At 38.4% G+C, this 17,500-nt stretch overlaps 1 protein-coding gene across 1 annotated transcript in view; it reads left to right on the top strand.

Moving 5' to 3' along the window:
* Positions 1 to 17,500, top strand: part of LOC119593052 — an 84,918-nt gene that overhangs the window by 65 nt on the left and 67,353 nt on the right. The window contains exon 1 of the mRNA XM_037941993.1: positions 1 to 318. This exon is cut by the window's left edge and continues 65 nt beyond it. Within this exon, the coding sequence (XP_037797921.1) occupies positions 1 to 318 (318 nt within the window). The remainder of the gene's footprint in view (positions 319 to 17,500) is intronic.

Consider the following 17,500-nt stretch of genomic DNA (forward strand, 5'->3'; position numbering starts at 1 on the left):
GGCGTGGATCCGTCGTCGCTCGCTTGCCTCCCGACCTACCAGAAACTCCTGCAGAAGAGGAGTGCCGCGGCCCTCAGTGTCCACGAGAGTAATGGTGTGACAAACACGAAGAAGAGAGCCAACAAAGAGGGCCACCAGAGTGCCAACTGGGAGGGGGGCGAAGGCAAGAGCGCCCGGGCACGTGGGCCGTGGGTGGCACTGGTGCTCGGTATTGTCAGTGCGATCGTGGGCACGGTTTACCACTACGAACTGCATACTCAAAATGGATTTACGAAATTTTGGCTTCGCTGGGAGAACATTGATCTTCACGCTGAACAGGTATTGTGTTCTACGTTCTGTTTAGCGCGCGGCCTTGACTTGATTCCCGTAATATCAGCATCAGCATAAAAACGTGGACATTATAGATTTTAGTTAAGAAATAAATGATGGATTGCCATATATATTTTTTGTTCGTTACCATGTAATGCACGTGTGTCGTGTGTGTTTGTGTATTTATGTGTGCACTTGTGTGATGCATGGCTTGTGTATGAGCATGTGTGTGTGTTGCAATTAATTCATCTCGCTGTGGCCATGATTCATCGGATATCAATGAATCTGAAACACATTTAGATAACTTGGCACACTCTCCTGCCAAGGATGCCCAGCCACACCTTCCCGGCATGTGCGAATCACATTTGTTCTCGAGAACTAAGTTGCTATCTCTGTCACTGCAACTACTGTCATCACCTGAAAAATATATAACACTGTTTACAACTGTCACTCTGAGCAAGTGTCCATGTCACCGCTACAACTGTCAACAACTGTAAAACAACTGACAATTAATTGCCAATGTCACTACCAAAAAAAACTATCACTCTCAGTACAACAGCTGTCATGAACTGTAAAACAACTGTCAGAAACTGTCACCACCAACAATTGTCGCTGTCAACAACTATCACAGTCAACGACTATCACTATTATTGCAACTGTCAACAACCGTAAATAATGACCACTGTCAAAACGGTCACGGACACTGTAACATGTCACTGTCAATATCCGTAAAACACAGTCACCGTCATAGTATTACTGATACGTAACCGAAGTATTCTTTCATAAATTTAAACAAAACGAGACAATTAATAGCTAAACATAACTAAACAAACAAACAAACAAACAGAAAATACATCCCATTCTTCCTAAAACATAATCAACCATTACTCTCCACAATCATTACATATTTATCATTCCAGCAACTTACGTCTTTTAATCATCCTTTATCATTATCCTTTACTGTTAATTAACATTATACATTGCTCTACGGAATAACTATAACCTTATCACACCATTACGTTATAAACAATAACAATTTCCTGCCACTCGTAATAGCAGAGATTGTAAACACCGGAGGCAAACTCGTCATGTTGTTTGTCCATCGAACCAAGAATCGCAAACAATTCACAATGGCGTTTCGATAAAGCCCCCCCCCCCAAAAAAAAAAAAAAAAAAAAAAAAAAAAACAGGATATGATTTTGTCGATTCTGCTTTTAATACAGACAGGCATTTACATAGTACAACGCGGGGGCAGGTATTGTTGAGCTTTCCATGCGTAAAATCTAATGACATCATTATTGTTATTATCATTATTATTGCCTTTATTTTTAACATTACCTTTATTGTTATAATTATCGTTATTTTGTATCATTATGGATTTTTTTTTGGTTTGCTTTGTTATTTTCTTTGTTGTTGTCCTTACTATCATCATCATTGTTACTTTTATCACTGTTATTGTCACTGCAATTGTTATCATTATTGTTACCTTTATCGTTGTCATTATAATTATTATTGTTATTACCGTTACTGTATGATTTTTTACTATTATCATTATTTTTAAAATTATTATTGTTATCGTTATCATTATGTTATTGATATTGATAGCAACAATAATAATAACAATCGTCATCCTTCTCCTCCCCCTCATTATCACTATCATCACTCTCACCCTTACAATCATTCACCATACACCATTATCAACATCACCACCATCCTCATCACAGCCCTATCCATTATCACCATCACACAAATCCCCATCATATCAACACATCACTATCTCACTATTATCATTCCATCACCACTATCCACAATCAATCCCATCCCATCTCCATCACCACCCATCATCATACCATCCCATCACCACCCCATCAACATCCAATCACCATCACTCACCCATCACCCATAAATCCCATCACCACATCACCACCCCCATCACCATCACCACCCCCATCACCATCACTATCGCCAGCTCGAGAAAAGCCCCATGCAAAAGGTCTGTTCCCTGCTGAGAGATCACAAGGTCAGTCACAATAACCACTTTGGCCGGGCACTTTCCCCTTCGCTCAGGTGCCTGGAGGGGGGTGGGGGCTGGGGGGTATGGGGGTGGGCGTAGGGGATGGGGAGATGTGGGGAGGGAAGGAGGGAGGGAGGGAGGGGGAATGGGAAGGGGGTGCGAGGGGGAAGGAGAGTGGGTGTGAGGGGGAAGGAGGGAAGATGCGAGGGGGAAGGAGGGAGGGATGGGTAGGGGAGGGAGGGAGTAGTGGATGGGGGAGGGGGGAGATTGAAGGTGTTGGAGGGAGGGAGGAATGGGGTCGGATGGGGAAGGGGAGGGCGGGTGGGTGGGTTAGGAGGAGTGAGGGTGGGAGTGAGAGAGAGAATGAGTGTGAGAGTGAGAGTGAGAGTGAGTGTGAGTGAGTGAGTGAGAGATAAAATAGATAAGTAGATAGATAGATAGATAGAGAGAAGATAGAGAGAGAGAGAGAGAGAAGAGAGAGAGAGAGAGAGAGAGAGAGAGAGAGAAAATAGACAGCGAGAATGCGAGAGAAAGAGAGAGAGAGAAATATACAGAGAGAGAATAGGAGAGAAAGGTAAGTAAATCGAGAAAGAGACAGAGATTGAGATAGGGGAAGGTAGAGGAAGAGAGTGGGGTGGGGAGGACGACCCACCTACAGCAACACACACACACACACACACACACACACACACACACACACACACACACACACACACACACACACACACACACACACACACACACACACACACACACACACACACACACACACCACACACACACACACACACAAAGCGCACGCGAACGCAGGTTAGAGGTGGCACAGGGAGAGCGTACCATCTTGGGCAGCGCCTGGCCCAGAACCGGTTCATCGGAGGCGTGTCCGGTGTGGGAAGCAAGCGGGCGAAATTCCAGCGGCGTCAGATGGTTGGAATAGTGGTTCGGGAGCAGTAGATTGGTAGTAGTTGTGGTAATAAGAATGACGGAAGAGCAGTAGTAGTGGTAAAGCGGCGGTTTTTGTCCGTCGCAGTGGGAATAGTGGTAACCGTGAGCAGTGGTAGGACGGTCCAGTGATGAAATAGTGGTAGTTGTGGTTGTAATATTAACTGTTTTTTTTTCCGGTATTTGAAATAGGTGTCGTTACAATGGTAGTTATGGTCGTGGTTTATATGCGTGGTAAAACTACTGCAGATATGCATTCTTTACACATACTAGGAAAAGAATGGCTAATACTAGAGTTGAAAGAACAAAAGGGAATAAAAACAGATGACTTACGATAAGCAACATGGACGAAGAAGAAGAAAAAAAAGGAGAAAGATGATGGAAAAAGAAAAGAAAAGAAAAAAAAGAAAAGAAAAAAAGGTACTCAATATGACTAAAGGCGGTATAGTCATAAAAAACAGAACTTTATGAGAGCTGGGAGGTTTATGGTCACACATGAAGGTTAGGGAAATGTCAACTAAATGCGGGAAGATGAAATAAAGCGAAATACACAAAGAATAGACATAAATTGAGGCACTGATGTCAACAGCATTTCGGATCGTGTATTAATTCTATCATAAGGTAACGGAGAATCTTTTCTTTTTCACAGATACTAAAAAATATAGCAAAAATATTTCAGATAATATCTTGGTGGCCCTTTCAGGTATACGAAATATCTTTTCGTTTCATATACAGAAAAACAAAATCTATCAAGCGGATTTCTAAAAAGAGAAACTACATATATATCAATTACGTTAATTAACACGATAATGAGGAAAAAAATTCAGTGCCAGTATATAGTAATAAAAAGGACTATGTAACCCCGTGGATAAACAGAAGGTACCTGTTTGTACTCTTCATATAAAATCGGGGATGAGTGTAAGTACGATCCTTTGGGAGTATATTGGGGTATGAGAGAACGAGCGAAGAGTGAAAGTTGAAATAAAGAGTGAGAGTACTGAAAGGGGCAGGGAGATAAAGGTAGATAAAAAGTACATACGCTTATACAAGTTGAGAAATACAGGTAGATATATAGACAGGAATACGTGTATATAGATAAGTAGATAGGTAGATAGGTAGATAGGTAAGTAGATAGATAAACAAAAAATACAAATGTTGATGAATATATATATAACATGTTTTATTACATAATCGTATGTATGTTTGTGTATGCATGTAAGTATGTATGCATTAATTAGATATACATGTATGTATGCATATATGTACAAACGTAAACCAGCATATATCTACCCTCAAAACTGAAGAAGTGAAGAGCCTCAGTATATTGATAACAGATGCACAAGGAACGAACGCGCAGGACACAGCAGGTGCACACGCTGGGGAAAAAAATAAACAAAGGTTTGAGTAGACAGGTGTTTCATTATTTACTCCCGGAGAGGAAAACAAAGTCCAAATATATAAAGCACAAGCGAGGACAATGAGTGAGAACAAAAGAACAGGTGACGTGCAAGAGCCAGGGGGTGGGGTTCAGAGCGGGGGGGGGGGGTAATGGGGGGGGGTTACTTGTGGGCGTAAGGGAAGGGCAAGGGAAATTCCGGTCGTGCCTGCTCGGTATTTTTTTTCCTGTCTATTTCTGTCTGTGTCTATCTGTATCTGTCTATCTTCTCTCTCTCTTTCTCTCTCTCTCTCTCTCTCTCTCTCTCTCTCTCTCTCTCTCTCTCTCTCCCTTCTGTTTTTTCTCTCTTTCTATTTCTATCGCCCTCGCTCGCTTCTCTCTATTTCTTCTTATCTCTTTAATTCCATTAATCCCCCCCCTCTCTCTCTTTCTCTCTCTCTCTCTCTCTTTCTCTCTCTCTCTCTCTCTCTCTCTCTCTCTCTCTCTCTCTCTCTCTCTCTCATCCACTCTCTCTCTATATTTCATTCTATTTTTTTCTACCGCACTTTTGTATGTCTTTCCATACTGAACTAAATAAAATGGAAAAGTGATAATGAAAACTAATGATAATCAATAATATTTTCTTTTACCTATACAATAAATATGAAACACATTCACGTCCCTTTTATAAGGCGATGATAGTAATACAAGAAGAAATAGAAAGGTAAAATAATAAAAGACAATAAGATAAATCAAATGAAAGGGCTTTAAACTTGAAAAAAGAAATTCCTTTCAAAGTAGGAGATAGGTGAAACATGTCATTAACACGTTTAAAGAATGGGAGATGAGCTCTTTCTCCACGCCGATTCTATGCACGTTATGCCTCTGTCTCTCTGTTTCTGTTTCTATTTCTCTTTCTCTCTCTTTCTCTGCCTCTCTCTCTCTCTCTCCCCTCTCTCTCTCTCTCTGTCTTTCTCTCTCTCTCTCTCTCTCTCTCTCTCTCTCTCTCTCTCTCTCTCTCTCTCTCTCTCTCTCTCTCTGTCTTTCACTCCCTCCCCATTTTCGTAAAAAGCTCGCTCGCTAGGCCTAAGCGACGCTGCCGGTCTAGACCAAGATGCTTGGTTGAACGAGTTTATTACGAAGAAATTCGAGTATGGTAACATCATTTTCTATTACTATTTTTTCCCTAAGAACAAATGATGAAAAAAAAGTAAAGGAGAGAATGGGGGAAGGAAAGAGATATAAGAAGAAATATAAAGGAATGAGGAGGGATCTCTGTTTATCTACACACATACAACAATACATATATACGTACATACATACATACATGTGTATATACATTATATGTATGCATGTATGGATGTATAAAACATACATATATACATATATATGCATACATATATACACATATATACATACATACATACATATAATCATACAATATATATATATATAATATCATATATAATATAATATATATATTATATATATATAATATATATATATATTATAATACATTATACACACATATAGTATATCATGTATACATCTATATAACATCACACCACACATAAAATATGTGTATATATCTATATCTATCTATAAATGTACATATATGGTATGTATATGTACATCTATATCTATATATATGTGTGTGAACATATATGTATATATATGTGTGTGAATATATGTATACATATGTATATATATGTATGTATATGTATATATACACATATGTATATATATATATATATATATATATATATATATATATATATATATATATATATACACACACATAAGGCCACGGTGGCCGAGTGGTTAAAGCGTAGGACTCAAGACTGGCACGACGGCAATCTGAGTTCGAGGGTTCGAGTCACCGGCCGGCGCGTTGTGCCCTTGGGCAAGGAACTTCACCTCGATTGCCTACCTAGCCACTGGGTGGCCAAGCCAGCCCAAGACAGTACCGGTCCCAAGCCCGGATAAAACAGAGAGAATGATTACCTAAAAAAAAAAAAAAAAAAGGTAACACCGGCACTCTCCGTGGAAAGGAACTGGGGACCCTACCACAAAATGAAAACTACAATTAAGTATCATGCTGTGATCACGGCGGGTCAAACATGAACCTACTGTTAAAAAAAACACACACACACAAGCAAAACACACAACTAAATATATATATATTATATATATATATATATATATATATATATATATATATATATATATATATATATATATATATATATACAACACACATACACTTATAGATACCAACTTATATATAATTATATATATATATATATATATATATATATATATATATATATATATATATATATATATATATAATTATATATATTATATATTATATTATATATATCATGAAAACAATACAACTATAAACTAACTAAATACATCACAATAAGACAACTAATATATATATATATATATATATATATATATATATATATATATATATATATATATATATATAATAAGAGATAGAGAAGAAGAGAGAAGAAAAGAAAAATATACACAATTATCATTATATTATATATAATAATATAAATATTCTATATCATTTTAAACTATGTGTTTGGTTTGTGTTGTGTTACCAACACCACCAAAACTATCTCACCACAAGCACTCACACACCACACACCGCCACACACACAACAACACCCAAAATTATTTATTTTATCTATTTGATGCAATACAAGTATAACTTAGAATATTTATTAGTTCCTGATAATATATATATGATTCTATCAACTACATTCACCAGCATCAATCCCTGCAAGAGTAGCCTCTCCCAATATTAGTTTGTCTGCGTTTGTTTCCGTGACAAAATTCGTTTTCTCACCATGGTCATTGATTGGTGGCACTGCATTGGTTAAAGACCTTGGTTTTCATTTATTCCGCACGTGCCATCGATCTCTTAGGCTAATTCCCAGCATCAATCTCTCCATCGCTTTCTGGGCACTTATTTGTTTCCTCTCCAGTAATTTGGTTGTAGTCCATGTTTCTGATCCATCGGTCATAACTGGGAGGACGCATTGGTTAAAGACTTTTCTTTATAAACACGATGACAAGGAGCCTCTTAGTATGCCACTGTGTCTGCCGAAGGCTCTCCAACCTAGACTGATGCATCGCTTAATTTCCTCTTCGCTACATGTGTTTGTCTGTACGAATTGTCCAAGGAATATATACTTGTCCACTACTTCTAGCGCTTCGCCTTGTACATGTATCTGTTCGAATTGAACTCTTTTGTTGAACATGATCTTAGTCTTTTTCTTGTTCATCCATTTTCAAAATTTCTTTATTCAGATCGTTTATTAGTTTCTGCATTTTTATTTGCAGATTCACTGTAGAGAACAATATCTGGAAATCTTAGATTGTTTAGGTATTCGTCTCCTATTTTGATATCCTTTTCGTTCCATTTTAGTTTCTTGAATATTTCCTCAAGCCAAGCTATAAACAGTTTTGGTGAGATGGTATCGCCCTGTCTAACACCTTTTTTAATTGGTATTTTATCGGCTTCCGTGTGGAGCTTGGTGGTTGCTATCCCATCTTCGTATATATCTTCCAACATTTTACAATATACCTCCTTTACTCCCTGTCTTCGAATAGCTTCTAGTACTGCTGGTATTTGCACAGAGTCAAATGCTTTTTCGTAATCGATGAATGCGATGATTTCCTTTATTCGTTTATTTTTTCCCTTTTTTAATTGGTATTTTATCGATGTGGTCTGTTGTTGAGGATCCACTGCAGAAGCCTGCCTGTTCTCCTAGGCTGGTTAGAATCCAGACTGTCAGAGATTCGAGTTGTGATGACTTTCGTGAATAGTTTGTAAGTAACCGAAAGGAGGCTTATGGGTCGGTAGTTATTTTTTTTTTTTAGATCCTTTCTATCCATCTTTTTATGTATAAAAATAACTATTTTTGATTTTTTTCTGTAGAGAAGTTATTTGTTAAAGAGAACGGCTAATTTCACGGTTGCAATCTCTCCTGCAACTGTTATAAGTTCTATACTAATTCCGTCTTTGACACACACACAGACACACATATACACACGCACACACACACACACACACACACACACACACACACACACACACACACACACACACACACACACACACACACACACACACACACACACACACACACACACACACACACACACACACACACACACACATGTGTGTATGTGTGTATTGTATATAAATATATAAAATATTTATGTATTGTATCTCTCTCTCTCTCTCCCTCTCCCTCCCTCTCCATCTATCTATCTATCTATCTATCTATCTATCTATCTATCTATCTATCTATCTATCTATCTATCTATCTATCTATCAACATACATAATACATATATCCCCCTGTCTGACAGACAGACAGACAAACAGAGATAAACGAAGACACAACGAAGTGCGTGAGAGTCGGGCGGACCCAAGAGACGCGAAGCATACGCCGTGTCAAAACTCGCGATGTGTCAATCTGGCGAGCGGGAGAACCGGGTTTGAAAGCGCGATAATAAATGCTCTGTGTCAACATCCGCGCTGCTCGGCTAAGTGTGAGATTTGTTTGAGTCTCCGGGGTTAGGCTGGCGAAAGAAGGACGAGGGGAAATGAGGGGAAATAGAACGAAAAGAGAAGGGTCGAGACGGGAATGGATAAGGCTCTCGCCCCGATATGTATTTTCAGATATACCGACGCGTGCGCTCACACACTCACACGCGCACGCGCATGCACTCACGCACGCACGCATGTACACACGTACCCATAGACTCCCCCCCCACACACACACATACACACACACATACACACGTTCACACACACACACACACACACACACACACACACACACACACACACACACACACACACACACACACACACACACACACACATGCACATACACACACACCAAAAACAAACACAAATAAATAGACGCACATTCACACACAAAGGCACACACACAAAGACACACACTCACACACACACACACACACACAAACCAAATATACAGACACACACACAAACACCCATAGCAACATAAATAGGCCTACGATATCAGATTCCTCGTAGCAACACGCGATGTGCTTTTCCCCCTGACGAGTGATGAGAAGAAATGATCTTTGATAGAAGGGATATGATGATAGGAAGAAAAGGGAAGTGTGAAAGCTATAGTAACACTGATAATGAACACGTTATTTAGCCAAAATAAATACATAACATAGTCGATATATCGGGTTGAATGTAATGGTTGTGCCTCAACACCTCCGCGAAGGCGTCGCCTTCATTGCAGATGGATTTATAATTGCTGTCTCATGCAATGGGAAAGAAAATGGTGCGTGAAATAGACAGAGAGGGTGGAGAGGGTTGGGGAAAAAAATGGGGAGAAGGGAAGGGGGAAGAGGGAGAGAGGTGAAAGAAGGACGATAAGGAATATGGGGAAAGGGGAAGGAAGGAGAGGCGAGGAAAAGCCAAGTAAGGGGAGAGGGAAAGGAGAGAAGAGGTGAAGAAAAGACGATAATATAAGTAAAAGGGGAAGGAAGAAGACAGGAAGACAGGACATCAAGAAATATAGACAAAGAAAGAGAAGGATAGGGAGGAATAAGTAAGGAAAGAGAGGGAGAAGGAAGGAAAACTTGAGGAGGAAGAAAATTTAGATAAGAGAGACTTAGATGGAGGGGGGGGGGGAGGTGGCAGAGAAATGGGGAAAAAAATAAAAGAAAAGGGTAAGGAAAGTGGGGAAAAAACAACAGAAAAGAGGGAAGAGGAAGGGGAAGGGAAAGGGAAAAGAGATAGGGGAGAGGAAATCACGGGAGATATATAGCATGACATTCCATGAGGATCGGGTCGCACAGTGATGTATGAATGGCCATTGTTGCAAGTAGGCGAAGGATTTCAGGTTCTCGGGATTGATAGATAAATAGACAATTTCCATCTGCCTGTCGGGCTATCTGTCTAGCTACTTTTCTGTCTGTCTATTCAGTTCTCATATGAATATTGATGGTTCTGTTTATCCGTTTGCCTGTCTGTCTGTGTATTTATATCTCTCTCTGTATATCCATCTGTGCAACTGTCTCTCTGTATGTCTGTCTATCTGTCTGTTTATCTCTATATAGAGCTGTCTGTCTGCCTATCTGTGCATCTTTCTATCTATTTATCTATCTATCTATCTATCTATCTGTCAGTCTATCTATAAATCTATCTGAATCCACTTATATATCCGTTTACATGCATTGCCTTTTTTTATTTATTTTTTTATTTTTTAAAATCCTATCAAAGTCTAATGTAATATCGGATTTATTATTATTATTTTTAATTAGATCATTACAGCCTCTCTCTGCTAAGTTCTGCCATTTTCATCCTTATTTGTACTAGTAATTAGTAATTATGGCCATTCGTCTATTAGGTTTCATTAATCTAATGCTCAGTTCAGTTAATCTTTTCAGGGCATATGGGAGAGTAATGATTATTCGCTGATTTGAATAACTAATTATGCAGTATGCAAATTTAAGATGCAGTCAGCGATCGGATTAAAGCATCTTTCATTTCCGATATGTATATTTTTAAACTATTCATGCTATTACTTATAAGCATTATTGATAATAATAATATTATTTTTATTTTGTATTATTTCCATAAACTGCCTCCAGCGATTTTTCTTTCAACTGGCCAGTAACAAATATTCTGTAAGTTGATTAATGCTTTCTTTCGTTAATATTTCATAGTACTAGTTTGAGGAACGAAAGCCACGATGCTGGGTATACGTATAGATTATGTAACAGTAAGTCCTGTTTCAGGCTATAAAACAAGCTAAAACTCAGTCAGACGTCGTTATTACGCTCTATCTGCCTTTTATAGAAGAAAAGAGGACTGAATGAGAATGAACATTTTCACAGCGCAAAATGTATATTTATTAAAATATACATTTTCCGCTGTGAAAAAAAAAACATCTCTTGCGTTGTCGAATTGTTTATATTCATTCATACTTTTTTCTATATTTATTGCGATGAATTCTGTCTCTTAGTTACCCTTCTTTTCTTGTATATATTTTTTAGTAATGGCGTGTGGTACGTACCCTGCTTCCTTGTAGCCGAAGGCGTAGACACCGTTTTATAAGTTTCACGTTGTCATGTACCACTTTTGTGTGTGTTCCCAGATTATCAGTTCGTAATTTTCCGGTAATGCTAGGGTATCTTTATAACAGATATGTAAAACGTTGTAGATAGTGCAAATGTTGCAAGTTATATAAATGTTGTTTAAACGGATAAATATCTTTTAGTGTATATTTTAAAAATATATATTTCGAGACACTTACAGGTACGGCAGTCACCAGATTCAACCTCGTTAATTAAATTCTTCATTCCTTGGCGATACACGCCTTCTTTTACCCCTAGTTTTACTTTAGATACAATGACTTCGCATCGCTAAAACAATTCAATCAACAAAAACATAAAAACAACGAAAACACGGCTTGCTAATGACGGCGCTTCCAGCTGACACTCGTAATCAAAACAACAAACATGATGGGAAATGTACCCAACGAGGGTGTGGGCGCGGCTTTCAGAATGAACGGTAGGAATTTGCGTCGTTAAAAAACAGCCGAAGACGACGATAAAAAGCTGCGTTGTCCACTTTGGCCACGTGAATTATCTTGTTGAGTGGTGATGTACCAGATACATTTATTTGGGGGAATTTAGCCTATGTATTTATGGTTATATTGAAGAAGGGGATCATGCTTTTTCTCCCTTTTAGAATGAGATAAGTTTATAAACTATGGTACTCTGAGAACAATGCAGAGCTACCTATGTAACTATCTATCTACCTCTCTCCCTCTTAGTCTACGAGCTCGTGTGTGTGTCTGTCTGTGTCTGTGTGTGTGTGTGCGCATGCCGTCGGGACAATAATACATCAGATTCAGACTCCTGACATTCACAGAAACGCTTCGTGACGTGACCCTTGGGAACATTCGCTTGATTGTGCGATGCGGGTTGGGGTGAGGGGGTGAGGGGAGGGGGTGAGGAATGTCGGGGAGTTAGGAAAGGGGATGGAGATGAGGGGAGAAGAAAATGGGTGTGACGTGATGAGAGGAAGGGAGGGAAAGAAGGAAGGAAGGGAGTGAGGCTGAGAGGGAGGGAGAGATAAGGAGTTGAGGAGATAGAAGAGGGAGGCGGGGGAATCCGAGGAATCAGAGGACAAGTAGGAAGGACCGGGTTTAGAGATCCTGACAAAAAATATGAAAATGATGAGAAATTGAGGGGAGGAGGTACGAAAGTGGGGAGGCGGAGAGGGTAGGACTAGAGACAAAAGAGGTCCTGGGAATATCACGAGATATGAGGCTAGCGAGTGAGTATAGAGGTAAGGGAATGAGGATAGAGGTAAGGGAATGAGGATAGAGGTAAGGGAATGAGGATAGAGGTAAGGGAATGAGGATAGAGGTAAGGGACCTAGGGAACGAATGGGAAGGGCGAAAGGTGTAGACAGGCTTTCGGAAAATCACAGTGTATTAAGTGAGGATCCAGTGAGGTTGAAGGGAAAGAGAATGGGAGAGCAGAGAATGAGAAAGTTTAGGGAAATTTTGGTATATTCGTTAGAACAAATGAGATAGAGGGCAGAGGAGAGAGGGGAACAGGGAAAAGGGGTGCATAGATAGGGTACGGTTTAGTAAAATTCGATGTATTTTTGCAACAAACAGACTTTGCTGTATGCACACGCATAGGGATAATATGTCTATGTAAGACTTTCCTTCATCCCTTTCTTATGTAGGCAGATGTCTGCGTGCATCTATATACACATACATAGTATATATATAAATAGATAAATATATATATATATAAATATATATATATATATATATATATATATATATATATATATATATATATATATATATATATATATAAATCTGTGTGTGTGTGTGTGTGTGTGTGTGTGTGTGTGTGTGCGTGTGTGTGTGTGTGTGTGTGTGTGTGTATGTGTGAGTGTGTAAATTATAGCTATATTTTTATTATATCTATATCTGTATTATACTATATATCTATATATATGTGTGCTTAGGTGTGTGAATGTTTATGAGTGTGTGTATGCATTACCGAATACAAGGCGCGGCTCTAAACTCTTAGAATAATTTTCCATACCTTAATACTATTATGCAAACGTACTCAGCCTATGTAAATAGAAAGACACACACAAAGCAAATAAACAAAATTATACAAAGACCCACAACCACACAGAAATAGAGAAATAACATCCTAATCTAAAACCAACATAGAACACAACATAAAAAAAAACATCACAGCCGAACACACGAATGCTTTTAATTATATTTACTTCAACATTATCCATAAAGGAATAATGCCTGTGCGCTTTGCAATACGCGTTTGTTATTCGTAATTGGCTACGCAGATGTTCACGCACGTGTAGCGCGGACGAGCAGTGAGTTTCGGGGATGTAACAATGCTTCTCTCCTTTTCGCTGGGAATAATCGATGGTTATCCATTTTCCGGGTTGGTACTGACAACCGTACATGCAGACACAGCCAGATAGATAGCTATAGATATAGATATGGATGTAGACAAGGTATGAATAGAATGAATATCTTCACAATACAAGATATTCATTCTCATTCATACCTTGTCTACATTTGTCAATATGAATACGGTTCATAGATATGGGTGTAGATCATGATTTAAATGTAGATTATAAATATATATACACATTGACAAACACGCACTCATCTATGATCTATAATCGATGGTTATCCATTTTCTGGGTTGGTGCTGACAACCGCACATACAGACACAGACAGATAGATAGCTATAAATATAGATGTGGATGTAGATCATGAATTAAATGTAGATTATAAATGTAGATATATACATTAACACATAGACGCACGCATCTGTGATTATATTTACGCATCTATGATTATATTTATGTCAGTCTTTTAGTTCATCTGTCTCTTAATCTATACTGTATCTTTCTAAATGACATTGAAACTCAATTATTCATTTATCATTTACATTACCCTTGGCGGATTTAGTTGGTCGCTTTTGGGCGCGATAAGGCGAAATTTGAACTTTACAAGTAGGTTTTTCATTAACCAGAGATCATTCGATTAGATTTTGCTAGTGTTATGGATCTGCCTATAGATCTAAGCTCAAATAAAAGGATTCTTTACTAGTGCAAACACCCATAGAAAAAGGGGGTTCCTAATGGAAGGATATTCATTTTTTAAACCTACTATAGTTGCTTTTTTTTCTACCCCCCCCTTCTCTCTCTCCCTTTCTCTCCTCCCTTCTCTCTCTCTCGCTCTCCCCCCTCCTTGGAAGTTTGTGATGATTTACGCTCTGCAAATTATTTATCGTCACTTACATTTTTAGTAATCTATATATTCAATATTTCCATAATGATTATTTTCATTCATTAATTGTTGTTACGAACACCGGATCTATCCCCTATTTAAAAGTCGTGGGATATTCCTGTATTCTTCTGTACCCAAATGATTAATCCTCTTTGAGTTTTTATGATAATAATAATACTAATAATAATAATAATAAAAACTCGAAATACATTACTCTCCTTGCCTCACTCCGGTGCTTTTTTTACGTTACATTGAAAAAAAAATGTTCACCTCTTGCAAAAATATCTCGCATCAGCTAGAAACAGGAACAAAGAAATGTCAAGCCCCTTTCACGTGTAAGCCATACTGTAAACAACGGAACGAGGCTCTGCATGAATACATTCTCTCCTTCGCGCTCTCTCTCTCCCTCTCTCTCTCTCTCTCTCTCTCTCTCTCTCTCTCTCTCTCTCTCTCTCTCTCTCTCTCTCTCCTCTCTCTCTCTCTCTCTCTCTTCTCTCTCTCTCTCTCTCTCTCTCCTCTCTCTCTCTCTCTCTCTCTCTCTCTCTCTCTCTCTGTCTGTCTGTCTGTCTGTCTGTCTGTCTCTCTCTCTCTCTCTCTCTTCTTGGTGTTATGTCTCTGTCTATATTCTTGTCTATCACTGTGTTCTTTCTCAAGTTGTCTATCTATCTATCTATCTATCTAGTTATCTATCTATCTATCCATCCGCTATATCCTCTCTGTCTACTCTATTTTCATCTTCCTCTCCCGATTCCTCCCCTTCCCCTTCTTCCTCTGTTGCTTACCGTCTCTCACCTTTCTTCATTTTCTTCGTCTCCTCTTTTCATACTGATTACCCGCTCAACATGTTCTCCTGAGGCATTTGCTAAGATATTATATTTCCGTTAATTCTGGCGTGTTTTATTTGCGACAAAGAGTTCATTGTGATACATTCAAGGAGGCTCTGACGAGGGGTAACTGTGGTATTTTGTTTGTATTGTGTTTATCTATCCGTATATCTTTATATTCGTTGGGTTTTGTGTTTACGCACATACACACATACACATATACACATACACATACACATACACATACACACAAACACACACACACACACATTCACACACACACACACACACACACACACACACACACACACACACACACACACACACACACACACACACACACACACACACACACACACACACACGTATGCCCTGTTCCACCACACCGTTTCCCTTCCTGTCACACGCATTATATGGAATTACAGTTCATGACGCGCCCATGACAGGAGCAATATTTCATGACATGCTGCACCCGTCAAGCCACATGCGCTCCCGTGTTTAAGGAATTCTATGTGCATGACAGGTTTATGTGCCTAAGCCTTGAATACTTGGAACTGTGATCATAGTTATAATCAGCATCATTATCATCATAATCACCACCACTATCCTCATTATCATCCTCCTACTCATCATCATCAACATCACCGTCACCATCATCATAATCATCATCATCATCATCATCATCATCATCACCATCATCATCATCATCATCATCATCATCATCACCATCATCATCATCATCACCATCACCATTATTTTCATCATCATCTTCACCACCACCATCATCACCACGCGTAAACGAAAATAAAAATGAATAACATGTATGAATAAAGACGTGGAGGTAAGCGAGTTAAATTTGTTCTCATTAATTCAATCTCATTCGTCATAAACGATATTATTATCATTAATCATATTCACCATCATGCAATATGCTTTTAATTTTGCATTTCCTTCCATTTTCACATAATAATTCTTCTCCATATTTGACAAAAATTGAATGTTTAATTGTGTAATTAACTATGGATCCAAATATGGCATATCGATGGGAATGCGATATTGTAATTATGGTGATCGGTTATATATTGTGATGTGAATTATATTATTTAGTTGATGAATATTGTGTAATGGTGGCTTATGGTGTTTTGAAATTGTCATAGTCGCTGTTATAGTGCAAGCGAGGTATGATGTTATTGGTTGCATAATCATTAACATTTCCGTTTGCATCCCCTAAATTCATCATGTTACTCTTTTTACGACATTCTTTTAAATATTTCCCCTTACCTCCTTAAGTTTTATTTCATTTTGATCTTTTTCTTTCTCTGTCTCTTTGCCTTGTTTTAATCTCCCGTTTTTTATCTTTCCTTCTCCATTTCTGTCTTTCCGTTCCTCATCTACGCATATGTATTACTCTTTAAGCAGTATTCTCTAAAACACCTTCCTCCTATCTCCTTTATATTTTTTAGTTCATTCCTACTCTCTGTTTAGTTTCTTCTTTTTAATCCTTCTCTCTCTATTTCTCTCTTTCTATTCGTCTTCATCGTGTGCATCTTACTATTTTTTTTATAATATTCTTAAAATGCCTCCCCCTAATCACCTTGATTTTCATTTCACATTTTTCTCCCTTTCTCTCTCAATCTCTTTACTTTTTATTTATT

This window comes from Penaeus monodon, chromosome 1 (assembly GCF_015228065.2).
Source record: "Penaeus monodon isolate SGIC_2016 chromosome 1, NSTDA_Pmon_1, whole genome shotgun sequence".
NCBI lineage: Eukaryota > Metazoa > Arthropoda > Malacostraca > Decapoda > Penaeidae > Penaeus > Penaeus monodon.